The sequence below is a fragment of the Ipomoea nil genome, unplaced genomic scaffold (genome assembly GCF_001879475.1).
Source record: "Ipomoea nil cultivar Tokyo-kokei standard unplaced genomic scaffold, Asagao_1.1 scaffold2144, whole genome shotgun sequence".
NCBI lineage: Eukaryota > Viridiplantae > Streptophyta > Magnoliopsida > Solanales > Convolvulaceae > Ipomoea > Ipomoea nil.
In genome coordinates, this window is record NW_017618572.1 from 2,771,857 (window position 1) to 2,799,305 (window position 27,449).

Here is a 27,449-nt window from a genome sequence, read left to right on the forward strand (position 1 = left end):
AAATTTGGTCAACAATCCGTTTTCCCAAATCGTAGAAACAAGATGAAAATACTATTTTGCCCCTTCCAAATCGGTCCATTTGTTGACTTGCGTTTTTCCGGTCACAAATCGCCGATAATTTGGCTGGCGTGACCAAAATTGATAAAAATCGCATAGTCAAGGTACTAAATTAACATTTTTGATAGTCAAGTGCTGCAATTAACACACCTCTAATAGTCAGTGGACCAAAATTGAAATTTTCTCTATTTAAAAATTATACTAGTATTTATTTATTTTAATTTTCATATTCGGTATTAATTAATCACACAATGTGCACATTATAACTAGTATATATATATATATAGGTGCGAATAATAATGTGAATACATAATTTTTAAATCATCATTGAAATTTGTGAAAATATAAAAATATTATGTAAAAAGTAAGTATGATTTTCAATTGCTCAATATAATCTTAATTCTATATATTTTGATGGGCTCAATTTAAAAGTTTTTAAAAAGATATTCACATAGGTGATAGGTGATAAAAATAAAATATTAATTAATAGTGCCAATTGATCTTACTGAAAATAACACACTCCGTCCGGATCAAACAAATTTCCAATTCAAGCTAATTAAGCTACATTTTTTTACCATGATTTCTACTTTGATTTGAATAAGTCAAGCCATATCTACCTAACAGAAAGTTAAGGGTGCGATCGAAAAAAGGGGAATGAGATCTAACAGTGAAAATTAAAAGATTAGATCAGAAAAGCTAAGGCACAAAAAAAGGGCAGAGGAAGTTATGGACGAGTGGTGGAAACGAAAGGAATTTATGGTATAAAAGGAGCACGGAGTATGAGTGAAACGAAGAAACATACAAAAAAAAAAAAACAAAAAAAAAAAAAAAACAATACAAATAAACACTTCAATAAAAAAATAAATAGTGTAATGGAAGGAGCTCTCACGAACAAAATGGGTATGGTGTTCTTGCTTTGGCTCTTTGCCATGGCGTTTGTTGTGCAGGCGGAGGATCCCTACCTGTTCCACGAATGGAAGGTGACGTACGGCAAACTGTCCCCGCTTGGTGTGGCCAAAGATGTGATTCTCATCAATGGTAAATTTCCAGGCCCCACGATCAACGGCACATCCAACAACAACGTTGTTGTGAATGTGTTTAATGAATTGGATGAACCATTGCTATTCCACTGGAATGGTATTCAACAAAGGAAGAACTCCTGGCAAGACGGCATGCCGGGAACCACGTGTCCCATCCTGCCCGGTACCAACTATACATATCATTTCCAGGTGAAGGATCAGATCGGCACCCATTTTTACTTCCCTTCCACCAGCCTCCACCGCTCCGCGGGTGGATACGGCGCCCTCACCGTCCACAGCCGTGAACTCATCCCCGTCCCCTTCGACTGGCCCGCTGACGAGTTCTATATCTTCCTCAGCGACTGGTACAATAAGGGCCACAGGGATCTGAAGAAAACCCTCGACGACGGCCACACCATCGCCAGGCCTAACGGGCTGGTGATCAACGCCAAGCACGGCGAGGTTGGGGACAAGATGGAGCCACTTGCAACCTTAGAGGCTGGGAAGACATACAGGTTTAGAGTTTGTAATGTGGGGATGAGGACCTCCATGAATTTCAGGTTCCAAGGTCACAGCATGGTTCTAGTGGAAGTGGAGGGGTCTCACGTTGTACAGAACGATTACGACTCCCTTGATCTCCACACCGGACAGTGCCTCTCGGTTTTGGTCACCGCCGATCAAGACCCAAAGGATTACTACTTGGTGGCCACCAGCAGATTCTTAAAGAACCAGCTCTCCACCGTGGGTCTCATCAAATACGCCAACGGGAAAGGCGCCGCCGCAGCCGAATTGCCCCCACCTCCACCCGATGGCACCGAAGGTATCGCCTGGTCTATTAACCAGTTCCGATCTTTCAGATGGAATTTAACCGCCAGCGCCGCCCGCCCCAACCCCCAGGGCTCCTACCACTACGGCGAAATCGAAATCACCCGCACCTTGAAACTCGTCAACACGAAGAGCGAGGAGGGAGGCAAGCTCCGATACGCAATCAACGGCGTCTCCCACACCGACCCCGACACCCCTCTCAAGCTCATCGAGTACTTCGAATTGAAAGACAACAAGGAGGCGTCGTTTAAGTACGACCTGATGCCGGACCAGCCCACCGGCGACACCAGCAAGGTGATCCTCGCCCCCAACGTGAAGAACGCCACCTTCCGCAACTTCGTGGAGATCATCTTCGAGAACCACGAGAAAGTCATCCAGTCATACCACATCAACGGCTACTCGTTCTTCGCAGTGGGCATTGAGCCAGGGAAATGGAGCCCTGAGAAGAGAAAGAACTACAACTTGGTGGACGCCATTAACAGACACAACATCCAGGTCTACCCCAACTGCTGGGCCGCCGTGATGACCACCCTGGATAACGCGGGAATGTGGAATGTGAGGTCAGAAATGTGGGAGAGATTCTACTTGGGACAACAATTCTACTTCAGTGTCCTCTCCCCAGAACGCTCATTGAGAGATGAGTACAACATTCCTGATAATCAGCTGCTGTGCGGTGCAGTCAAGGGGAAGCCCCTGCCAAAGCCATACACCATCTAAAACACTATTCTCATCTACAAACATATATAAATTTATTCTCAATTTCATTTACTTCTTTAAGTTTAAACAAATAATGATACATACTGTATTGTATCATGTATCCTACAGTACCCAGCTATTGCTCCTTGTTTTCACCGTCTTTCCTTCAATTCTTTATATTTGAATAAGAAAAAATTATGTTATTCATTTTTAGAGTATCTGATGCTTTAATTTCTTGTGCTTTCTTTTTAATTTTTCCGATCCTTTTGTTATTACAATAAATTAATGCAAAGAAACTGTACTAAATATATGATATAAATCTCATCCCTTCTAATAATTCTTTGAATTATATTGCTTGTTTAGCAGCTAGCTATATAGTTTAATTTGTTCTTAATATGAGATTTTAAAAATAATCTTCCCATCCTAATAGTTGAAAGATTAATATTATCTTAATTATAATAAAGTCATATGGTCTTGTGAAAATTAAATGTACACCACACGTACAATCCCCCATAAGTTTGAAATTAATATATAGCATAGCTAGGTGGCCTAATATTTAAGATTGTTGATGTGCATATCGAGGACTACGGAGACAACGATGCGTTATTCGTGGATTCATCGGATACTATCCAACAACACGAATTATTAGTTCTCATCTTTTATTGATTACACACTTAATTCGATAGTATTTGGAAGAAAAAATCAATGTTCGAACTAAGATTGTGATTGGTTGGTTGGTCTTTAAAGGTCAATTGTATGTTGCTACATCAAGAGTTAGAAATCTCAAAGGTCTAAAAATTTTGATTGTGACTCTAAAATTGTAATTCAATTACTATTGTAATTTATTAAGTTCTTAAAAATATGTAATATTAAATACTATGTACTAAATTTTTAATATAGTTTAAAATTTGTAGTAATCACCCACCTTAAATATTATTTTAATTGTAAATATATTTATGTTCATAATTTTATCATAGGAATTCACACATAATTATTATTAAATAACAAAAATTATATATATGAATAAACCTCATATAGAGGGTATATTTTTATAACATATTTTTCTTGCATGGCACGGGACAAATACTAGTTTGTTAAATATTACCAAATGTTGAATGTCAATTGTAGTTCTATTTTTGTATTGGTTTTTTTTGTACTCGGGAATCTTGGGGCCTCTATTAGAATTTAAGCAAATTGGGAAGTTGAAAATCATATGCAAATTTTTTTTAATGCATAGTTAACAACCTACCATGTATTCAATTCGCATTTATCATATTATGGTTATTACTATTTATCAAGTTCAGTAAATATAATACAATCAGTTCTCATCTGGTATCAGCGTTTTTCCTTTGTCTATCGTCCCTATGGCTGACGGATCTATTGATTCCTCCGAACGGACCGTGTCTGATGCTGCTATGTTGTAAAGTTCTTCGTCAATTGTGTCGCTATCCACCGCACATCACTTCATCAGTACCAGTTAACCTACAAGAATTATTTGTTCTGGCGTACGCAAGTCGTCCCGTTTCTTCACGGGCATGACCTAATGGGGTTTGTTGATGGTACAAAACCCTCACCGGCCGTTCTTCTTGCTGCCGATGCCGACAATGCCGACGCCATGCCACGGCTAAACCCCGCCTATGCCGTTTGGATGCGTCAAGATCAAGCATTGTTGTCTATGCTTGTCTCCTCCCTCTCCGACGAAGTCATGCCAATAGCCGTTGGACGTCGCACGAGTCGTGCCCTTTGGGAGGCCATTGTCCAGACGTTGTCGTCTTCCTCCCGTGGCCGCGCGTTAAATCTTCTCAGCCAGTTGTAGGGACTAGACCAGGGTGATTCGTCGGTTGCGGATTACCGTGGGCGAGCTCGGGTGATTGTTGAAGAGCTCACCCTCGCCGGCCGCGTCGTCTCCCTCGACGACCAGAATCTTTTTGTTTTTCACGGCTTGAGACCGGAATTCCGTGCCCTCGCCGTCCGTGGGCAGCCGGTCAGCTCTAGGAGTTGGCGGACTTCCTCGGCGCCCAGGAATTTATCTCCAATCGTGATTACGGCGGTGCTCCGGCGGCCCTTGCTGTTCAGCGCGGTGGTGTCCGATCGAGTCGCGGAGGTCAGAACCGTGGCGGCGGTCAGCGAGCAGGGGGTGGCAACGGCAGTTCGAATCGTGGTGGTGGTGGCAGACAGCAAGGTGGCCGCGGTCACGGACACAACGGTGGTGGCAATCAGGAATATTGCTTGTTTAGCAGCTAGCTACTAGATAGTTTAATTTGTTGTTAATATGAGATTTTAAAAATATTCCTATCCTAATACTTGAAAGATTAATATTAATTATTTGTTAAATATAACCAAATGTTGACTGTAAATATTTTAGTTTTATTTTTGTATTGGTTTTTTTTTTTTTTTTTTTTTTGTACTCATGAATCTTGGGGCCCCTCTATTAGAATTTAAGCAAATAGGGAAGTTGAAAATCATATGCAAATTTTTTTAGGTCATGTTTGGTAAATGTGCTGTTAGAGGGTATAACTGTTAATAACATTAGCTGATTGTAAAAAGATTTTGATAAATTAAATTAAGTCAAAGAGCTAATAATGATTAAATAAGTCAAAATTAATCTATAGATTAATGTACCGTGCTAGGTGACACAACCTTGTTACGGTGATGTCCTTGACGTGGTCACAAATTTTCACCTTAATTTACCCCGAATCTCTAAAAACTCTAATCATAAAAATTATGCTAGCTATGGGGTTCGAACCCATGCGCACTTATGTGCAGAAGATCTTAAGTCTTCCCCCTTAACCTCTCGGGCAAACTAGCCAATCCATCACTTCTTGTTATTTTAAATTTACTTTTTTCCTTTGTCGCAATTGTTGAAATTTCACTTTTCATATTTATTGTTTTAAAAGTTATTTATTTTCCTTTTATTCCAATTGCAGCCGCAAATTATATCATAGACCAAGACCTACTTTGCATCGTAGACCGTGATCTAAAACGACATCGTTAATGGTATCAACTTGTTAGAGATATTAGGACTTGAGTAGCTGGATATAGTTGATCGATACAATAGGGAGATACCAGATGAGAGAAACATATATTGTGTATTACACTAACTATAGGATAATACAAGTATATGATATATACACCTACACAATAGGAAACTAGTTGAGGCCTAACCATCTACAGCCACTCTAGTCCTAATATCTCTAACACAACTAATACATTATGTTTGATAACATTTATTTTATACTATTTTTAATAATATTTGATCTATTGTCAGTAAACCTTACTTATATTGTTGAAGAGTAATTAAAGAGTTATGCAATAAATTTAACAGGGTAGCTCAAGTGACAAATGAGCTCTCTTTGTGGGAGAGAATTCCGGAATAACCCGGGTTCAATTCCTACAAGTGATGATCTCCTTTGGGCCAGCTCTTGTGCCTCTCGGAGCGAACTGGGTGGACTTGGACCACAATGTGTGGTTGACACCAAAAAAAAAAAAAAAAAGAGTTATGCAATAAAAATAATTAAAAAAAAAAAAAAAAAACTTTATTATGAACCACTCTTGAGGCCTATACAGCTTATTGGAAGGAGTTGGAGCATGACGGAAGACTGAAAACAGGAATTTGAATAACTGGAAAAATATTCATTCCTCTTAAAATGTTAATCTGACTAAAACCTGAACAAATTTTTGTGAACTTTAGTGACAACCCGGCAGGTCAAAGAGAGTCTGGCGCTAGTCCGGTGAATAACACTATCATCGACGCCTCCCTTTCCATCAACTACTTGCCCCGAGTCTGATAAGGGACCAACCAAACCGCCATCTTTCACATTCACAGCCTGGAGTAGACAAAGGAAACAATAAATTGCTGAAATTAAAGATCCCAGCAGTTTAGTTTGATCAAAATTGAAGCAACTGGCCTTTTTTTTGGTGGTGGTGGTTTGGGGGGTTGGGGCGGGCGGGGGGGGGGGGGGGGGTGTGTAAATGCATTTCACATTCAGCTTTACAAATCATCTTACCCTGTCACATCGCTGCATCTCACTATCTTTAATACCGTGCAAGTATTCTGAAAAGGCGAAAGAAAAGAGACATGAACCGGGAACTATTCAACTAAAGAAGAACAGTGGAAACTATGAAGTGCAAGTGAATAAATGAATCACCTGCGTAAGCCTTGTCCTTGAAAATTAGTAAACTGCGAGGCATCAACAAAATGGAAAAAGAATCGCAACCGTCCAATCTTTCACAGCCATTCGTCTCTGTGCCCCCTTCTTCATAAACTTTATCATCAATTTTGTTCGTAGATGACTCTGTGCTGCTTCTCAAGTTTGGATGCGGGGTGAAATCCATAACAACAGGTGATCCAAGAGAGAGAATTGCCACTACTGGATAATAAGCAGGTCCATCTTGGTGCGGCTGAGAGGTAGGATGCAATGTCAAAAAAAAAAAAAAAAAAAAAAAAAAAAAAAACTAAAATAGGAGAGAATATATTGATAGAGTACTAGTAAGGAATTTGACGTCATAGTGAAAAATTAAGTCAACTAAAAAGATGAAGAAAGCCAAAGGAATGACTGAAGTCATAAGCATGCAAATGAACCAAATTGCAAAAGGACTCGAACCATTATTCCTTGGTCAGGAAGGTATTCGTTGATAAGCACATGATTAATTGCCGAGGGAAACAGCCCTGTTTCCTCTTGGATCCTCTGAGTAATTCTAGTTAACCAAGGAGGCACTGCAAGGAAGAACGGGTAACCATTACTTTGCGTCATATTTTAGTCATGTTTGCGTGTGCAAATGGTGCATCATACACGCAGAACAAATCAAAGCTAAATTAATTATCAAATTCTTGGGCAAAAATAGAGACCAAAGAATCTCTATATAGCTTGCGGCACATAGCATTTGTAAACCTCTATGACAGGGAACTGAAAATTAGTAAAACACAAGCCTTTGAAAATTTACCTTACCAGCTAATAAATCAAGCTACCTCACTAAACATGAAAACAGAAAACATTACCAATTATTTCTCTTCTTTTTTATCCTTTCCTTTTTAACATTTTAATAAAGGATGAAATTTAACTTATAAAGTTCCCATTTCCTGTCAGTGATTCCCATAGGCAAATCATCAACCTAACATGTAAACTATTAAGTATTAACTACTCTTTCTCCCAAATTTGTACCAGCTGCCATCACCCCCACTCAGCTTCTCAGTCATATAGACTAACAAATGGTGCAAGCTTATCTGATCTATTTAATGACTTATATTTCTACAATCCGGCCTCAGGCTAATGTCGCGGCGCCCGAGCTACCTTTCTGCACATTTCGAAGGTTAGCTACATTGTCCCAAACATTTTCTGTAATTGTACATAGTTTTTCCAAGTTTGTAAAATTTTCTAGAATCATGTACATAACTCTAGAGATGTAGAGATTCATAGAATCTTCTAGAATATTATAGAACCCATAGGATTGTATAGAGTGGCGGATGAGTATAAATATTCCTAATGGGACTCATTTTGTATCAACAAAGTTATGAGTTCTTAGCATTTCTCAAACTTTCTTGCGAGAACTTGCCTTACTCACTAACCATATCTATAAATTTGTTTCAATGCTTTCTTGCAAAATTCAATGACTTGTTTAGTAGTTCAATAAAAAATAAAAAGAAAAAGTATGGATACTAAATTCAGCTTAGAGGGCATTGCATAATATGTCAAACCTTACTAATTCATTTTATAGGCAAATCTTTATAATGTCTTTTGAAAATTTATCCATAAATTTGGAGCATCAAATTCCTTCATTACTAATCTAAAATATTGTTCAGTTAAAACACCAATTAATATGTAGAGATGAGAGATCTTGGAAATGCACAATTACAAAATAAAGAACTACATACACAGACAATGAGATATTCAGAAGATAATAAAATGACTTACAGTCTTGTGCTATAAGGCCTTTCTCATGTACAACACCTCCTGCAATGACCATATAGTTATTATGGGCAGCTCTTTAACTTACTTATCAAGATAAATTGGTAATATGATAACGGAGGAAAAAAAAATAGATATATTTTTGTACCCCAATTTTGTAGTCTCCTATTTTTTAAAGATTTCCATTTTGAAACAGGAGCTCCATAAATCTAGTCAGCAAACAGAGACATTTTGCACTCTCAAAATATTCTAGATTATAAAGATAAAAGAAGAATGAGACCAAAAAACATAATAGGAATGTAGTACATTCTTAACAATCTGCTCTTCTTCAGTGTCCCCAATGAAGTTGGGAATGTACATCACAGTTGGCACAGACCCAACTATGAATTTGTCTAAATGCCCATTTGTTTCCATCTCCACCCTCCAGTTGACTTTGGAGAATTAGTAAGCTCTATCCTGCAGCTAATCTCTATCATTTTCAAGATATGAATTCCATTAAACTAAGAGCAAACAAGGTAGAAGGCACTTATTTTCTATCATTTTCAAGATATGAATTCCATTAAACTAAAAGCAGACAAGGTAGAAGCACTTAATTTCCGGAATCTAATCACATATCCCCACAACTCTGAGAGCATGTACATGTAAACAAAAATTTAGCCTATTTCTAGAGATGGATAACCAGCTAGCTAATATAGATGAGATATAATCTGATATATAAGTTGTTTAAATTTGAGCAGATTTTATTATTTTAGCAAATTATGTATACCAATTGGTCAATTCAATTAATCAAACAAGAATAGGGTGGGAAACAAATGAGTATCTATGTAACTTCTGTGTGAATAAACTATCTTATTATTTATGAATGCCTAAATTATGAAGGACTCGGCAGGCGCCATCAACATTTTTCAGCTTATTATCACCCGCAACAAAGCAATTTACGTAGTTCCAAATTGATTAAAAAAATAAAATTAAAACAAGTATAGTAACCTTAACTGATTGTGGAGCAATGGCTGAGAGTGACGACGGCAGCAAATTCTGCAAGTGGCGGGTTGGGTTGAAAAAGTAGCAAAAGAAGGAGGAGGCGGCGCGGCGGTAGTATGAATTATTGAAAGGAGGCGAGAAATACGTAGCACTGCCGGGACTCGTCAGGGAAGAGCAACTAGATTCCTATATTTCAGAGGCAATGTGGTTTATATTCTTTCTCCTCTTCTGTTACTTTTAGCAGTCAACAATTGATTAAATTTTGAGTAAATTTCAATTTTGGCCATCTGACTATTAGATTTTTGTTATTGTAATTCACGATTTTTAAAATTGTTAATTTATTACTTTAATTATTTAACTTTTATGAATTTTGATGATCAAATTATCGGTCAAATCTCATCGAAAAATTTTAATTAACCAATTAATATTTAATGTAAGGAGCAAATTCGTCTTTTTAAGTCTGATCTGAATAGGGAAAATGATACTTGACCTGTTTTTGCGCGATACTTGACCAAAGTCAATTTCCTCCTCTAATCTGCCACTGATTGCAAATTGAAACCTAATTTATGAAGAACAACGAAAGAGGAGAAGAGGCGAAACCGCGAAAGAAGAGAAAATCGCAAAAGGAAGGAAGAAGGGACCACTGAAGTTAACCACTCTCCATCAACTCTCGCTGAAGTAACCATTGGAATGGCTATTTCGTCTTCTGCTAGTGGAATGGACAGTGCGTCCAATACTCTCCAAGCAAGTAAGATTTACTTTCTTTTTTGTTAAAAATACTCTGAAATTGGCATCTTTCATAGTCATACTGCCATTGTTTCGTTGTTGAGAGTATTTATTGTGTGTACAGTATGAAGTAAAATAGCACTGTTCAGAATATGTTTGGCATGTGCTTTATATATGCTGATAAGAATACATGTGAGGATCAATGTTTTTATATTTGTGTTAGACTAAAGATATATGCTTAGAAGATTACATGTGGGGACCAATATTTTTATACTTGTATCTAGTCTAGACTAAAGCACTATATTATTCTTGTGGGGACTAATTTGTTGAAAATTGTGTTGTGTTCTGTGTATATGGTTAAATATAGGGTTATGTGGGACCACTATGTTTATCTTTTTGTTGATATGTCATGTGCATATATTGGAGTTAGAAATACTGAAATGTGCTTTTACATTGTTCTTTTACTATTTTGGTGCTTTTACAGAAGATGAAATTGTCCATTTTTAAATTTTTTATTTTTCATAATGGAATAATAAATAGGCAAGGTGAAATTAAGTATTTGTGGGTGATATAGAAATATATGAAAGAGTGGAAACTAAGGAAGTGTATATACAATTCTTCAAGAATAAGCTAAAAGATATGGGGTATTCTAAAATAGGAGCATACATTTATGATGTTGCAAATGGTAGTCTTGATGGTTGTGTTGTAATGGAGTATGTACTCTTGGTTATTGACATGAAACTTTGACTCATGTTTTTGGAATTGTTTATGTACTCTTGATAGTTTGGTTAAAGATTTGACAATTTAAGTCAATTTTTTGTTTAATAAATTGTGTGCATTGTATTGAACGAAAAGGATCAGTTCATTATAATTTCTGGCTAATAAATTTTGTGCATGCCAAAAGGATCACTTTATACATTACACAATGAAAGGATAAGTACATTACACAATGACACAATATTTATTACTAACAAAAACTACAAATATTACAATCAATATTCATATTACAATCTTATTCAACCACTTCAATAGTTTGTCATCCTCCTTAGCACCTTTAAGCTTCATATTTAGTGTTCTTATTGCTTCATTTTGTCTATTTATGCGTTTTAGCAATCTCGGAATTATTCGCTTTGAACGATACCACATTGGAGGATTATAACAATCCACAAATCCACACCCCACCTAACTCTGTATTAAAAATTTCAAAAAAAAAAATAATAATAATAATAATAAAAACAAACAAACAATAAAAATTAAACTGGGCGTACTTTACAAAAAAACCACTGAAGCATTGCCAAAATCTTCGACCTAGATTCTCATTTGTCTATGAAGTTTGAATCTTTAATTGACGACCACATATACAATGGATAATTGGATACTTTTCTCCAAATTCATAGTACCCATTACTCGAAAAAAAAAAAAATAGAAATTACTCATACCCAGGTACAGTGGACTAGATGGAGAATGGCGCTGAAACCTTCCTCTTCATTCTTGTCTTCTCCTCTTCAACTCGTTCTTCTCTTCTTTTCTTTCTTGGCTTCGTTGTCCTCTTCTCCTCTTTGTCGCGCAAAATTTAGGGCGAAGAACAAGAGGAATTGCGCAAAAAATGGTCAAATATTACTTTCCCTATTCGAACCAGACTTAAAAAAAAATGAATTTGCTCCTTATATTAAACATTAATTGGTTAATTACAAAATTCCGGTGAGATTTGACAGCCAATTTGATCGGAGTGATGTAATGACGACGGGCTTTAGAATTTGAATTTGTGACCTTGTGATTACAAGTTTGTATTCTTAGCCATATTGGTTGAAGTCAAGAAAAATTATATTTTTTGCTTGGTCTTGCAGGTTGTCATAAAAAACAAATAAAATAATAGATGAGGGTAAGAATTTGAATGAATAGAACCCACAAAAAAAGAAATGGGAGTACAATTGAAGAAAAAATAGGAGAAGAAATTATCAAATAATGTGGAGGAGTTGAGCTCTCAATTTGGAGAGAACCACTGTGAATGTCGATACCAATTTTAGGCGCTTAAGCTTTCATATCATCACAGAGAATGGCCACAATCACATGAATCTAAAACTCCATTTTAAAGCTCATTATTCAAGTAATCAAATTTGTCATCAAGATCAAGAAACACCAACTAGAACAGTAGGGGCAGTGGCGGATATTTTACATTAACTTACCGCTCATACAACACCCCCCAAGTCATCATCTACAATAGAATTATTGTCTATAACATGAAAACGATATTAGAAACATAGGATTTTACATGCATTGCTGCAACTTGCAAGCAACCTCATGAATCTGGCTGCTCAGATTTAACGGCCAAACATGGTGAAGATCCTGAGTTTCCGTTCTGAAGGTATAGGCTGTTTGCGACCAGAGAGTCACTAACCAAACCCGCATCCACATCATCAAAGTTCAGTGCGCCTCTAAGTTTTCGACCACTGCAATTATTTATCTTGTATTAGGGTGTTGGGGGGAGGGAGGACATTGGTCATTAATTTGGACAATTCATCAGGAAAGTGCACATACCCGGCATTCAGGCGGTTATTGATGGCACTCAAGTCTTTTGAGGGGCTCTGATATGCATGAGTACTCTCTCCAACACAAGCATAATAGCTTTTAGAGCCTTGAGATATCAAAGTATCCATCTGCAGACAGAACCAGAACAAGAAAGAAATAGTCAAATGACCAAAAAAAAAAAAAAGAAGTGCACTAGAGAATTCTCGAAGCCTGAAAAAATTATAGGGAGTGTTTTCTAAATAGCTGTTAGCTGATTGGGTTAGTGGGTTTGACTAGTTGATACTTGATAGCATTAGCTGATTGTACAAAGATGTTTGGTAAATTAGTTGTTAGTTGATAGCTGATTATATACAAAAGGAGTTTATCAAAAAGCTGCTTTGAGCAACTTTTTAAATTTTAATGTTTTGGAGCAATAAGCTGTTACAAAAAAACTAATTAATCAAACACTCATATTAGTTGTTTAACCAAGTCAAACAAGCCAAAATTGACAAATAGGCTAACTATTTTACCAAACAGGGCCATAATCTTTTCTGTAGAAGATTCTATGAAGCACACAAATAATTAACATATCTTGGGAACATAAACAAGTCATTTTCAACATGAACATATACTTTATGTGGAGATGCAATGGCCTCAGGCAATACAGTGACTGACATTTGAGAGAACTATAGGCATGCTCATAGTCATTATGCATTATAAGCTAACAGAACCAAAATTAAAACAAATAAAGATAGTTGACTAGCATGTTCCTGTCAGTCTGGCACATAGGATTAATTCAATCAACTAGGTTTCTGGGTTTAAGTGTTTAACAAATACCTACAGAAAGTTATATTTCTGTTGAATAAACTGGGAAGATCTATTTATGTAGCTTGAATACCTTCTGGATTACACAAAGACTACACATATATGTACCCATAGGCTAACCTAGAGTATATCACCCACATAAGCTCTACCAACCTGTTCCAATCGTTATACCGTGCACCAGGGCGCACATTGCTATGTGCGCCCCGCACCTCCCAAAACGACGTTGTTTTATATTCTGTTATAAAATTCTGTGTTTTCAAGTATAAAATTCTGTACATTCGATATAGGGGATTTTTATCCTTTTAAAAAAGATTCTGTGTTTTCAGGTATAAAATTCTATGTTTTCTATTATATAATTCTGTACATTCGAAACATGGGAATTTTCCGTTATAAAATTCTGTGTTTTCAGGTATAAAATTCTGTGTTTTCTATTATATAATTCTGTACATTCGAAACATGAGGATTTTCATTTATAAAAATTCTGTGTTTTCAAGTATAAAATTCTGTGTTTTCAGGTATAAAATTCTGTGTTTTCATGTATAAAATTTTGTGTATTCTATTATACAATTCTGTACATTCGAAATGTAAAAAAAATTTTAAGGAGTTAACAGCAGACGCGCGAAAAAGTCTAAAACGACGTCGTTTTGGTGCATTGTGCGCCCTGGTGCACGGTATAATTTGCCACCTGTTCACACACTTACAGCACAAATGAATTTTGGAAGAACAGAAATCATGTTCCATGGGGAATAGAATAGGAAATTCTAGTCTATTGTTTGGTTTGTGAAAGGAATAAACTTCATAAATTGTATTCAAATGTTTGCTTGGTTTAAGGAATAGAAGTGGAATACACTTCCAAAAGACATAAATACCCTTTATTATGAATGATGTGTGTAAAATAAATAAATAAATATTATTATTATTATAGAACAAATTTTTATTATACTCCGTATAACAAAAATAATCAAGGCAAATTAGACATTACGAAAATAGGTTATTCCTAAATACTCAAGAATAGCCTAATACAAGGCCCCCTCCTAGGAATACCTATTCCCCTTGCAAGGGGAATAACTCATTCCTAAGAATAAAAGATGACCATAAACATTATAACGAAAAAAACCTTTGAAAAATGAGAACAAAATAGAAACTTAGAGAACAGGAGTGAATTTCATTGGCTTTAATAGTTTGATGTGATCATTGATCATTTCAAATATAAAAAATTAAATTATTTAAGTGCAAGAATAACTAAGAAAAGTAAACAATAAGTATATGCCCAAGTGTTTATTTTATGTTATTTTATCAAGGAAAAACATCTTAGGAGTTTTTTTTATAGAATATTCAAGTCACTATGAGTATTGTTAAAATATTTTATATAATCTGTTAGAGTTATGAGGGAGGTCGAGAGGATTACTCTCTACCTTAGGCTTTTGAATTTGAATTTAGTGGTTCTGGACTACCTTTAGTGTATATAAATACACCTTCCCTGTACACTTCGTATGTCATTCAGAAATATAGAACTCTTTCACAGTTAAAGTACGGTTTCATCGTTTAACATAATCAATCTCATATATTATATCAAGCAATAAGGTGAATACTATATATATATATATATATATATATAGGTGCAAATAATAATTTGAATACATAAATTTTAAATCATCATTGATATTTGTGAGAACAGAAAAAATGTTATGTAAAAAAGTTAGACTCGTTTTCAATTGCTCAATATAATCCTAATTATATATATTTTGATGGGGTCAATTTTAAATTTTTAAAATATATATATATATATATATATATATATATATATATATATATATATATATATATATATATACACACATTAAACACATGCATACCAAGAGTGAAGAGACACAAGCAATAAACTCATTAGTTTCAATTTTAGCAAAGCTATGATGCTTATAAATGAGTGGAAAAAAAATTTATTTGGGAAGAACACAGATAACCAGTGTTATTTAGGGGTGTGTGCATAAAGTAGGGACTAGGTGGAAAAGGAGCCAACGTAAAAAATATTTTGAAAGTAGAGGGCAAAACATGTAAAAATTGGAAATCGTGAATTAGATCTACAATTGTCAGTATACTAGGGGATAAAAGTAGAATTAGACTTAAGGTTGACAAGTTCCAAGAAAAGAAATACACTAACCTTAGATGAGCGCAGTGGAGAGACATAAACATTACGTGTTGCAGATACTTTTTTTGGAGACATGTCAGGGAGACTAGGAAAGGGTGATGTCTTTGGTGACATAGGGCACTGACCTGGTTTGAATTGAAAGATAAAGATAGCAATGTTAAATACCACCACATTATGGGCAAAAAAGATATGTAAGGTTGAAAGAAAATAACTCCTTAGCCAAGAAACATCTTTAACAAAAATGACCCACAAAGAAACCTACCATCACCACTATTTGTAGCTTCAGCAATGTTTTTATTCTTTTGGGCTGCTCCAGTTGGGGCTAGTTCAACTAGAAGTGGCTTTACATCAGGAATGAATATTTCATTGTAAAAGGCGATGATATCAACATGATCAGGACCCATCTTCTGCTTTAAGGGGTGAAAAAAGATCAGTATTCAGAAAGAACTCAAAACAAAAATGCAAACAAATACTAACATACCCCATTGCGGCGCGCTGATGTCCAATCAACGTAAACACTACGAAAAACTTGTGGTTTGCAATGTGGCTGTTTTCTGTAGTTGTATATAATTTCTTTGAAGGTGAGGTTAAGTTGTGAAATCTGCACATCATGATACTAGATAATGAATATAAAAGTATGCTTAAACATTAGCTTTCAAATGGCACTTGAAATTGGCAAAAAGAATACCTTGGCCACTCCATAAAAGCAGCAAAGAATGATTTGGTCAATATGGCGGTTGACGAACAGAGTTGTGTGGTGATTAAGGATCTTCTGGAAAAGACAATAAACATTCTCTCTTATATGCTGAGGTAACTGTAGCCTTTCAACCATGCCATTAATTCTGACAGCGGCCAACTTCACAATCTACACAGACCATTAATTTTAGTAAAAAGTGAAAAAGAATTTAGTCTTACACTTCTAAATTAGACAGTAGTTTGGGAAACATTTTCACCAAACAAAGACAAAGTTAAAAACCATAAAATTTACATGGAGGTTTCCATATAATTCCACTGCACATATTCATTAGTACATTTGTCACGCAATAGCAGTAAAGACGATAAGCAGATTAGCCATCAAATTTGTGAACTCTCAAAAGAACCAATAATATTAACAAACCAACCAAAGTTTCCTATAAGCTACCATATTAAGTGAAAAACTTTTGAGGAAAAAGAAAAACAAGAGAGAGAAAAACACAATATATGCAACATCCTAAAGACATAAATGCTGACAGCCAGATGACCATTAGGAGAAGGGGACTAAAATATAAACAGAATTACTGTGTGCATCACAATGAATATCAAATCATACAAGAACTTCGACTAAAAATACCTTGCCAAAGAATATATTTATAGCTGTTTCTGCACATGTTTCTCCCCCACCACTCGGATTTGGCCTTGTTGGGCTGCAATTAGCCAATTATATAAATATCAACACCTCCATTGAGAAGACAAAAGACTGAAGAGCAGGTCTGCATGAAACATATAAAGGTCCTGTTATAGAGGATAGTAGTTTAGTAATAGTACCTTGCAAAGGCAGACTGCAAGACAGGTAGGGGAGCCTTTGGTTTCAAATTACTCAGGGCCAAAAGACGATCTTTCACAGGTGAGGTGAAGGAGTTACGCTCAACCAACACACTTCGATATTCAATGCATACTCTTTTGGGTGACTTGATATCACAATTCTGATCTGGAAATATCCACATGAAGTGTTAGAGCATCCACACTAGTGGAGAATGCACAAATTCTAAGAAAAAGGAAGCCATGTTGGAGGAGAGAGAGGCATGAAAGAGAAAATTGGAGAGCATCTGCAAGAGAAGAGATAATGCAGAAAAGTGGGTCCCACTGACCAAACTGGTCAGCTGCGCGTGCTGCTCGTGTGTGGCACGAGTGCGCCCAGCGGGCGCGTGCATTGACAATGACTTTTTTTTTTTTTTTAATCAGTTTTGTTTTATTTTTTTCTCTCCTCCCATATTCTCTTTGCTAATCACACTTACAAAACCCCCTTAAAAACCGCACCGGGGATCAACTACTAAGGATGCTCTTACCAGAGGACATATTACCAGCTATATGACAGAAAGACATATTTCAACACTTATAACTCAATGATCAAAAGGGCATTCTTATTAGTCAATAGCACCGAATTGCCATCAGTTTAACTAGGAGGACGTTCAGTCATATTATGTAATGCAAAATGCTTTCAAAAGAGACCAGGTATCCAATACCTGGACAGGTTTCATGCTTCTGTAAAGAAGGTACAGGAGGTAAGCTTCCAGGAGATGTGTTGCTGTGCAACGCAATTGCATCCAACGATGGCATTGGTTCAGCCAGAAGGCCTAAACGGTTAATTTCAGCAGAAAGGGCTGGCCTTGCAATTGCCAAAGAGTTGTACATTGAAGAGCCCTTTTCCCATACCATTTTCTCCAGAAGCCTTTCTTCCAGAGAATTCAAATGTCGTCTCAATTCTCGAGGAAGACTATCCTCATGCCTAATAAAACTCTCTATAACCTTACTAAGATCAAAAGCTGTGATTCCTGTTCTCTCCAAAACTGCTGGAAACAACATAGTTACTGTCTTATGTGTAGCAAGAACTAGTTCTGCTGAACATGCAAGCATACATCTATGAAACCTCTCATTAGTTAGCAAAGAAGTTAAATTTTTTGCATGTAAGATTTCAGATTCTGCTATGCACATTGCTTGCAGGACCCTGTAATATAATTTCAGAGCCTCAGATCTACGTTGCTCAGCCCATGTGTTATCCATTAAGTTAGTGCTTTGCAGGCTTCCAGCCAAACAATGATCAGCTGGTCCACTACAAGGAAAAACAGTCTCCAGTATAATCTGAGCCCTCCGTATCACATCAGCTGTTATATCCCTATCACACAATGAAAAGAATTTCTCCAGCTCCACTGATGGCTTGGCCGGAAGTGGAGAGATGACAGTGCGGAGCCACTTTGCAGTTGACATTGCTGTGCTTACAGGAGTAGCAGCCGTGTTTGAGCAGCCACTATCACGAATAGTGTTCTTATGAGATGCCACTGGAGACCGGTAAGGAGATAGGGGGCTCATTACTGTCTTTACTGGAGATGCAAAGGAGTCAAATTTCCTCTACAAGAAAGACAACCACTAAGGAATTGAAAGATTGCAATGATTTATTTGTTTAGCAAGATTAGCAACATTTTTTTGGAACAAACCTTAATGCCACACATATTAATTGCACCTCCAGATAAGCTCCCTAATGCAAGCAAGCAATCGTCTTCATTGATAAAGATCCTCTCATCCAATTCACCATTTTTGCGTATTGCATTGTCATAATCTTTTTCTAAAATGCTAGTGTTAGAAGACAAAGATGATTCTTCCATCAAGTCTCCAAAGAAGATCAAACCATCTGTACAAGACATAGTAAAGATAAAGGAACGACACATAAATCATCTGAAAGGTCAATGATGTTCAATGGTCAGAGATTAACCTGTGTCAATATTCTCCAAGTTGTCAGTCTGACACTCAGTGGCCAAGCAAGAAGTCGTCTTCAACTTTTCTGTTATTAGATTGTTAACTTTGTCTATCGTCTTCCTCAACTCGTCTTCTGATGTCTCATAAATTTTGCAAAGTGATGCAACCAGGTCTACTTTGTCTCCATTCATAACTATTAAGGGAGATGTATTAGATAAATCAAAAATAGCATGAGTGCCCCTGGAACCTGAAGAAGTAAATAACCTCAAGAAATATCTCCATTTCTATGTTAGGCTATGAAATTCAGATACACTTACCAAAGCGTGTAGTTTCATTGAAGTTGAAACGTCTAAAATGAACAGGAACATGAATTATCAAGATAGCCTGTCACAAGTTTCATAATGCATTTATAGTGTATTAACTTTTTACTTAAAATAAAATAGCAAACTAAAAAAAATTGTTCAATATTATCTGCATAATATTTTGTTCTTGATCACTCCACAAATTACTTTCTTTAATAGAAGAATTCATTCGCAATTTAGTCCTCAACTATGGTAGCACTTCCCAATTTAATCATCGAGTAATAATTTGATCTGATTTTGCCAGGTTGTTCCCAATTTTGTCCTTTATTACTAATTCTGTCTCTCTGTGAAATCTGAGGACCGAAAGGTAAATGAATATCTCATAAATGGCAGAATCATCAGGAGTTAACATCTACCAATCAGCCGTTTTGCTCTAACAGCTCAATTCCAGCACAGTGCTCAACACCCAAATCCTCATTGATCGGTTTAATTGTGTTGAAAGGAGATTTGATTGAGTCAAAGGAATTGGTAACAAAAGAAATCTATTGAGAGATGGGAATTTACCTTTTAGTCCCCAATATTTCTTTCACGAAGGCGAGACAAATTTGTAGACGGGGAACTAAATTGGACACAACTACTAAAGTCAAGGGAAAAATTAAGTCAAATTATGAGTCAATAACTAAATTGGGAAATGCCACACCATAGTCAAGAACTAAATCAAGAATTAACTCTTAATAGAATTTAGCCTCCAACTTCAATTATGAGATTATGTTATAAAGAAAGTTAAATCTATAACTTACAAAATTTTAACTATATGAGAAAGGCAACTAACCAACACTGAAAGTAAACCGTTTGTGCAAGTCACAAGGTCCTTATAGTGGCCATACACATGAACGCGAAGTGAAAGAAATAGCAACCATCCAAATCGATGATAGTCTGAAATGCGGCCAGTAGAATTAGCACTTGTTGGGTTGTTGTTTCCATTGGCATCACTTGTCAAGAAAAACTCTTGAAATGCACGTTTGTAATACCTTGATCAACAATTTTTACAAAAGCATTAGCAGAGGATTGATTTGCTAGATTTCACAAAAGAAGCATTTTACCACAAGGAGTTTTCCTATTGTGCAAATACAGGGCTTTAACTAGATGTTTCAAGATAGTTGGATTTATTGAAACAGAGGAGTGAACACTCATAATGCTTGCACTTCATACATAACAGTACTCAAGTGGTTTTTATTAGTGCTTCGTGTTTTACAATTATAGATAGTTGAAAATATGAAAAGTAGATTAACAATTTATACATCAGACCGTGTTCATGAAATAAACATTTGGCAGTGCAAGAGCTTGTAAAAGTGGACAAAATTGCAATAATGAATTCATTGGAAGCTGATGTCCATCAAAAAATGGGAGGAACAAGTTTGTTTCTTACATTTGCGCATAATATTAACAAGTAAATATTAAATGATAAAACACAATTTTTAAGAGCCAACACCTCCAAAAAAAATAATAATAAAAAAAATCAGAGTAATAAATTAGAATATGAATACAATATACTCAAATAGTCAAATATTGCTTTGACTATTTATTTAACCCCAGAAAATAGAGTTAAGAGTGAAAGGATTTAAATTTCTAGAAAAGTGATAGGCTGATAGCTCCCCTAAATACAAAAGTTGATCTATTTCTTAGAGCAAAAGATTTTGTACAACTAAGCATCAGGGGAAAACCATAAGCTAAAGAACCATTGGTGTGGAAGAACATATGAAGAATACCCACTTGCTCAAATGGCTCAAGTGCATAAAGTTTGTCTGTAATTCCTTTGCCTGATAAACAAATGGGAGAAGAAAAAGCAATGAGAATGCACTTCAAAATGCAACTCCTAATTGAAAATATAATGATCAGAACGGCCTTTCAATCTTCCAATAAGATGGAATAACACTAAGGATTGGCAAAATGAACATAAGCATCCACAAAATGGTTACCTCAAGTCTTTTCTCCCAATCTGCACCATAAAGGCTGCTTAGAATTGGACCAACCTTGAGAATGAAATGAGGAAGTTCTTTGAAAAAGTCTGACATGCTGTACAGCACAAGTTATCCAATAAGGATCAAGAAGCACAAGTTATCCAATAAAGATCAAGAAGCACAAGTCCATATGGAAAAATAGCAAAAGGAAAGGGTAGAAAAAGAAGGCATACTTAAGCTTTGCAGACCGTAAAACCTGGCATAAATTAAATCCAAATTCATCAGTATTGTGGTTTGAATTATCTGCTTCCTTCCCATTCAACTTTTTGACAGAGAATAGAACAAAAGCAAACCAATACCGTTCCGCATCCTCGGGCTGATCAAAGTTTGACGGACCAAAACTAAAATCATATTCCAATTGTTGACCATCCAACAAAAATGTAAAAAGTAAATAAATCAAATTGATTCACTTGAATAGGTCAATTGCATACCGTGCCGATTCCTATAGCAGAAGCATTTTTCAGTAAAATATTTTTGCTGTCACTAAAAAGTTTGGTTGCTTGAACCAAAGCGCCCCCGTCCATACGCAATTCATTCTATTTGTCAGAAGAAAAGCTCTTAAAACCAATTAAGCCAATTAGGGGAATAGAAACATCCAATTGACGGGATACTGAGTGAGAAAGGCTAAACATTACAAATTCCAGCAAAAAATAAAGTTGAAATTTTTCCACCAACAGATTGAGGAGATTAATTGGAAACAATAAACTTTGAGAAGAAGACGAAACCTTGCAGAAATCAGTGAATCGAACTTCCAAAGGGTCTGCACCTCCCATGCAGGTTCCATCTCCAGAATGACCGCAAGGCTCGCTAGGTTGCTCCATTTATACTCCAAACAGCTAGTAGATCGAGACAAGAAGAGAAAACCCTAGCTCTTTAACAACCATGAGAGGAAGAATTAGATCGAATTCGCATTATAGGCGCGCTCAATTTAGTCCCACCCTGAGATTGCTGTGTTTTCTCTCTACTGTTCTGATCTCCCGAATTCTTACTCTTTCCTAATTGCACTTTTTTCTTTTTCTTTTTTCCTAATCTTACTCTTTCCTAATTGCACTTCACCCCCTGCTTTTGGCTTTTCCGGAGTTACTGTTTATGGAAACAAGCTCCCTTCCGTCCCAACGCGCGGGAAATAATGGGGCTCGGTGGAAAAATATCATTTCCTAGGGTGTTTGCCGGCAATTTAGACAATGTCGACATTTATAATGCGATTATTTTAAAGTTCAAAATCATGCAATCATGTGTAATATCAATATCTATCTATATCTTTATCTATATATCTATATCTGCATTTATATATATATATATATATATATATATATATATATATATATATAATAACAGAATTTCTCCGCCCAAACTCAAAGAAATTTTAATAAAACCATTGGTATAAATTTTTGATATAAAATACCAAGGAAAACAAATACTTCGTAATAAAGTTCAATACCCTCTCTAATTCTCTATATAAACAAACTAGTATTCTTATGTCACGACCATAGAAGGTTTTGAGAATGAAGAGAAACGACACTGTTTGACACTGGCAGTTGGGGGCAGTTGAAGGGAATCCAACGGCATCGTTTTGAGTGGCGGGCAGTTAAGCGGTTGGCAGTGAGGGTGTCCAACGACGACGTTTTATCATTGCATCAGTTTTTCAATTAAAATTCCCTTTTGTTATTTCCTTTTGTTTGTTGTTGAGCTGTAATAAGTAGTTATGGATTTTGAGGGATTGGTTTGGAAAGATTTTCTACAAATCAGCTAGCGAATGTAGAGTGGAGTTATGCAAATTTTAATCCAGAAATCTTCTTCTTCTTCCTTTCCCTTCTTCATTCTCCCCTTACCTAATCTGTCTTCTCTATTTCTCTACCCCAACTCTGTAGTGCATAACAGCTTGGTATCAGAGCCCAATGGAGGATCGCCTGAGAACTCTAGAAATCACCACCACAGAACTTATATTAGCACCAAGTTCCAAGCCACCCAGAAGTCTGTCAACAATCTTACCACACAATTTGGAAGTCTGAGAGAAGAACTGTTGCAGATCATCAGACTCAATCGTCCAGCACCTCCGATCATGGAGAATTCCCTTTGTCAATCCTCAGTGCAAGGGCAATTTCCAGGAGAAACCAGCTTGGGTCCAGGAGGAAGGCCTGACAATGCACCAATGCAAGAGGCAGAACTGGAGGAAATTGATCCAAGGTTAGAATCTCCTGTGGGAGTTGGCCAGATTGACAGGCCTCAGGTGAACTGGGGTCCTAAAAGAGTAGAAGCAAATAGAAACCAGGTTGTGGACTTCTACCCCAGGTACAAAGCTGACTTCCCTGGTTTTGATTATGAAAACCCTAGGAATTGGGTAATCAGGTGTGAGAGATTCTTCATGATCTCTCACATTCCAAGGAATGAAATCATGAACTTGTTATTTGTAAATCTATCTGGGAGAGTGGGGATCTGGTATGAAGGATATATCAGTGAGCTTAGGCAGGGCTTTCAATGGCAATAGTTTGCTGAGGCCATTTGCAGAAGGTTTGACAGTTGTGGAGTGTCATTGATGGAAGAGTTTGCAGCACTTAAACAGTGGGGATCTGTTGATGACTTTGTAGATAAGTATGAGGATTTCAAAAGTCATCTGTTACAAGCTCATCATGGCTTGACTGAAGCATATTTCATGGAAAATTTTGTTGCAAGGTTAAGGCCTAACCGTAGATGTTTTGTTAGGACTGCTAAGCCTAACAATCTGGGAGATGCCATATGGATGGCCAGACAATTTGAGAAAGGATTGAAAACCAATGAGGCCAACAAACCCAACACCTGGAATTCCAAGCCCCATTCTAACCCCAGAACATACCACACTCAAGCCCTAGACACCACCCCAACTACCTACAACCCTAAGCCTACACCCTCAACCCAATCATCCAATTCTGTGGCCCTAGACCTAACCAAGTTTAAGACTCAGTTAAGGGAGCAGAAGAGATGTTGTAACACCCCGTGTTACGACCCCTAACCCTAACTAAATATTTAATCACTTACCCTAAAAAGAGAATTAAAAACCCATTAATCAACTAAGAAAGGTCCACCATAGTCCATGGGCCCACATCCCTATAACCAACCCCTTAGTCCTATAAGGAATAGAATTAGCAAGCCCATAGTATTTAGACCCCAATTAGGACTCTTGGGAATATAAATATAAATATAAATAAATAAATAAATATATATATATATATATATATATATATATATATATATATATATATATATATATATATATATATATATATATATATATATATATATATATATATATATATATATAGGGTCATAGGAGGCACCTAGATCACACACCACAAATAATCTTTCACCACACAAGAAGTTCCAAGAATTTCCTTAGGAGAAATCAAGAAAGGAGAAATATTAAAGAAAGACCCTTCATAGCCAAGGAAATTAATTAAGGCTAAGAGGTAACCCATGTCTCAACAAAACCTATTTTCTTCGCTATAATCTCCTTCCTTGGCCTCCCCCTATATTTCTGTGCCTTGATGAATTCTTCTATGATAATTGTGTTATGTTCTTGATGATTGATAAGATGATTTATGTGCTTTCTTGATAATCTTGATGATCTTGATGTTGAAAATAAGTTCTTGATTTTGATGTGACAATTCTTGACGAATCTTGATATTTCTTGATGTTAAAGATAAAATATGTTCTTGATGATTTGGGCGGGATTAGAGCCCTAGGTTAGATTGGGAATTTGTATTGTGATGATCTTGATTTATATTTGGGTGGGAATTCGCATGTTCGGGTGTTGTTTAAATTTAGAAGTCGTAATAGGATAAGTCCTACGTGATTCTTGCTTTCGGATCCGTTAATTGCTTACGTGGTGTCGTTATTTGCGTTTAAAAGTGTCTAAGCATGGTTCCGGGTTCCACGAAGGTTCCCGGGACAAATATTTGATAAAAGAGTCAGTGGGGGGTAGGTGGGGGTGGGGGAACCCACCACCTACCCGCTGGCCGAAGAACACCACCCGGCAGCGGGTAGCCACCGGGCAGCCGCCTGCCCGCCGGCGACCCGCTGCCCGGAACAGTGTTCTCCGGCGGGTGGCCCTCCACCCACCGGCTACCCGCTGGTCCGTGCCCCACCCCGGGTCTTTGGCTTCCCCGTTTGATGTTCCCCGCTCCCCGCGACGTCCCAACGGACCCCGTTTGTCGTACTTGAGTCTAGTGTGATGTTTCGGGTACCGTTCGTAGGATAAAAGAGTCTTAGGAATTGCATGCTAGTTAAATTGTAACTCGTTGACCTAGGTGGAAGTCGTATGAACCCCTTAGGACTATTCTTAGTATGTGAATGATCACACGTAAGCTTATTTATATGTCTCTCCCTTCCCAATGTGCTATTATGTGCTATAATGTGTTATGTGATGCATGATTCCCCAATTTGGTTGCGATCAAATTGGCTATACGGGCAGTTGGATGGGTTGAGAACCATACCAACTGTTAACCAGGCCGGTTGCGATCGGTCAGGTATATAAATATTATATAGGGCTGCGGTCCACTGTTCGGCTACTTATGAGCTGCGGTTCATTCTCCTGGCTGCGGTCAGTGATTCGCTTCTTGGGCTGCGGTCCACATGGGCCTCGATGCTATGACCCACCGGACCTGAACGCGCCAGGACGGTGTGTAGGGCCAATAAGCCGAGGAAGGCTGTAGTCCACCGATCCGAGTAATCAGGCGGTGTGTAGGGCTACGGCTGGCTGCGATCCACCGAGTGATGGGACAACGGTGTGTAGGGCCATAGTCTCCGAGGGTCTTCGCCCACCGACTGAGTATAGCTCCGCGATGTGTCGGGTTTGATCCGCCATGGTCCACCGGGTGTACCCATCGGCGGTGTGTGGGGTCGTAAGTCCCCCTTGAAAAGGGGATCGCGGTCCACCGACTGGGTGCGTCAGCGGTGTGTCGGATCGTGGTCCGACGTTGAGTTCGTCAGCGGTTCTCAAAGGGTTGGTTGCGATCAACTCCCCTCATACTGCGGTACTGAGGTAGGGTGCTGCGGGGCCGTGTTAATGCTATAAGCATTAACCCTCATGTTCGGAGCATGCGATTGGTCCCGTATTAACGATTATGTGATATGAATGGTGATTGAATGATGATGTATTTTGAAATTGGAAAGTGATCTGTGACCTTAAATGCGTATTCCTTATGATGTCATCTCTACTTAACTGTTTATTAATGTTTGATGTGCTCATCCCTATTTGCTGAGTCTATTCCTGGCTTTTAAAATTAGTGTCTCTTAAGTATTCATATTCCTGCTTCGAAATGATTTTTCATATATCTATATATATCTATCTATAATGTATTTCAACGCGTTGGAGTGGGTTACCAGCAGCTCTCGCTGAACAGATACATTTGACTTTCAGGCACAGATGAGTAGACACTGGAGCGCGCTAGAGATTTGGAGCGTAGAGTAGATAGTTTCCCCTTCGGCCTGCGTGTCATGCTTATGTATTGACATTATTGAGGATTTTAGTTAGTTAGCATGTACACCTGAGTTCTCTAGCTCAGGTGTGGCATAGCACCCCATACTCTTATGTTATATTTTGGGATTTAATGAGAATTTACCTTTATTATATAAGTCTTAAAAGTTGAAAAATTTCGGGGTGTTACAGATTCTTTAAGTGTTTTGAAGCATGGCAACCTGGGCATAGATGCAAGGGCCCAACATTCAATCTGATAGAAGATCAAATGGATTATGAGTTGTCAGAATTCATTGAGGAAGAGAAGAGTAGTGAAGAAGCTAAGGTGTCTCTCTGTGCAGTGATTGGAGGGGAGGGCATGAACACTATCAAATTGCTGGGCCTGGTCCAAAAACAGCAGATTGTAATTTTAGTAGACAGTGGCAGTACCCGCAGTTTCTTAGATCCCAAATTACTCAGCCAATTGAGGAAAGAACCTGTGAAGGCCACCCCCTTGACAGTGACTGTAGCAAATGGAGAGAATGTGCTTTGT

At 37.2% G+C, this 27,449-nt stretch overlaps 3 protein-coding genes and 1 non-coding gene across 9 annotated transcripts; 1 reads left to right on the forward strand and 3 right to left on the reverse strand.

Annotated features, from left to right (window-relative positions):
* The first annotated feature begins 861 nt into the window (after positions 1-861).
* On the forward strand, positions 862-2,804 carry LOC109148813 (L-ascorbate oxidase homolog). Its single transcript, XM_019296552.1, has one exon. The coding sequence runs from the start codon at positions 930-932 to the stop codon at positions 2,616-2,618; it is 1,689 nt and encodes a 562-aa protein (XP_019152097.1). The 5' UTR covers positions 862-929; the 3' UTR covers positions 2,619-2,804.
* Positions 2,805-5,322: 2,518 nt separating this feature from the next.
* On the reverse strand, positions 5,323-5,405 carry TRNAL-UAA. Its single transcript has one exon. It is a non-coding gene; the product is annotated as a tRNA-Leu (tRNA).
* A 706-nt stretch (positions 5,406-6,111) lies between these two features.
* LOC109148814 (alpha-ketoglutarate-dependent dioxygenase alkB homolog 6) lies at positions 6,112-9,672 on the reverse strand. 5 transcript variants are annotated; one of them, XM_019296558.1, is made up of 8 exons: positions 9,497-9,672; positions 8,810-8,959; positions 8,652-8,712; positions 8,510-8,548; positions 7,202-7,314; positions 6,746-6,998; positions 6,605-6,651; positions 6,112-6,424 (listed from the first exon to the last, which is right to left on the reverse strand). In XM_019296558.1, the coding sequence occupies exons 2-8, from the start codon at positions 8,915-8,917 to the stop codon at positions 6,257-6,259; spliced, it is 789 nt and encodes a 262-aa protein (XP_019152103.1). In that variant the 5' UTR covers positions 8,918-8,959; positions 9,497-9,672; the 3' UTR covers positions 6,112-6,256. The 5 variants fall into 5 exon arrangements, with proteins under 5 accessions (XP_019152103.1, XP_019152101.1, XP_019152102.1 ...); XM_019296556.1 differs by having other exon boundaries at positions 8,810-8,972; XM_019296557.1 differs by having other exon boundaries at positions 8,810-8,954; positions 9,491-9,672.
* A 2,602-nt stretch (positions 9,673-12,274) lies between these two features.
* LOC109148812 (retinoblastoma-related protein 1) lies at positions 12,275-22,620 on the reverse strand. 2 transcript variants are annotated; one of them, XM_019296550.1, is made up of 18 exons: positions 22,191-22,620; positions 21,897-22,001; positions 21,639-21,781; positions 21,424-21,520; positions 21,218-21,264; positions 20,277-20,475; positions 19,460-19,526; positions 19,159-19,335; positions 18,884-19,077; positions 17,915-18,797; positions 17,217-17,379; positions 17,023-17,095; positions 16,381-16,557; positions 16,174-16,293; positions 15,955-16,099; positions 15,705-15,817; positions 12,749-12,867; positions 12,275-12,660 (listed from the first exon to the last, which is right to left on the reverse strand). In XM_019296550.1, exons 1-18 carry the CDS (start codon positions 22,284-22,286, stop codon positions 12,510-12,512), a joined length of 3,069 nt encoding a protein of 1,022 aa, XP_019152095.1. In that variant the 5' UTR covers positions 22,287-22,620; the 3' UTR covers positions 12,275-12,509. The 2 variants fall into 2 exon arrangements, with proteins under 2 accessions (XP_019152095.1, XP_019152096.1); XM_019296551.1 differs by lacking the exon at positions 21,897-22,001.
* Positions 22,621-27,449: the final 4,829 nt, after the last annotated feature.

What these genes read in the sequence shown, in the direction of transcription:
- LOC109148813 (XM_019296552.1), top strand. Translation starts at nt 930, where the DNA reads ATGGAAGGAGCTCTCACGAACAAAATGGGTATGGTGTTCTTGCTTTGG.
- LOC109148814 (XM_019296558.1), bottom strand. Translation starts at nt 8,917, where the DNA reads ATGGAAACAAATGGGCATTTAGACAAATTCATAGTTGGGTCTGTGCCA. An exon ending in TTCCTGACCAAGGAATAATG is followed by an intron (nt 6,999 to 7,201) that starts GTTCGAGTCCTT and finishes CCTACCTCTCAG; the next exon opens with CCGCACCAAGATGGACCTGC. An exon ending in AGATGCAGCGATGTGACAGG is followed by an intron (nt 6,425 to 6,604) that starts GTAAGATGATTT and finishes TGTCTACTCCAG; the next exon opens with GCTGTGAATGTGAAAGATGG.
- LOC109148812 (XM_019296550.1), bottom strand. Translation starts at nt 22,286, where the DNA reads ATGGAGCAACCTAGCGAGCCTTGCGGTCATTCTGGAGATGGAACCTGC. An exon ending in GAAGCATGAAACCTGTCCAG is followed by an intron (nt 17,380 to 17,914) that starts GTATTGGATACC and finishes GGATATTTCCAG; the next exon opens with ATCAGAATTGTGATATCAAG. An exon ending in TAAATATATTCTTTGGCAAG is followed by an intron (nt 16,558 to 17,022) that starts GTATTTTTAGTC and finishes TGGTCTGTGTAG; the next exon opens with ATTGTGAAGTTGGCCGCTGT.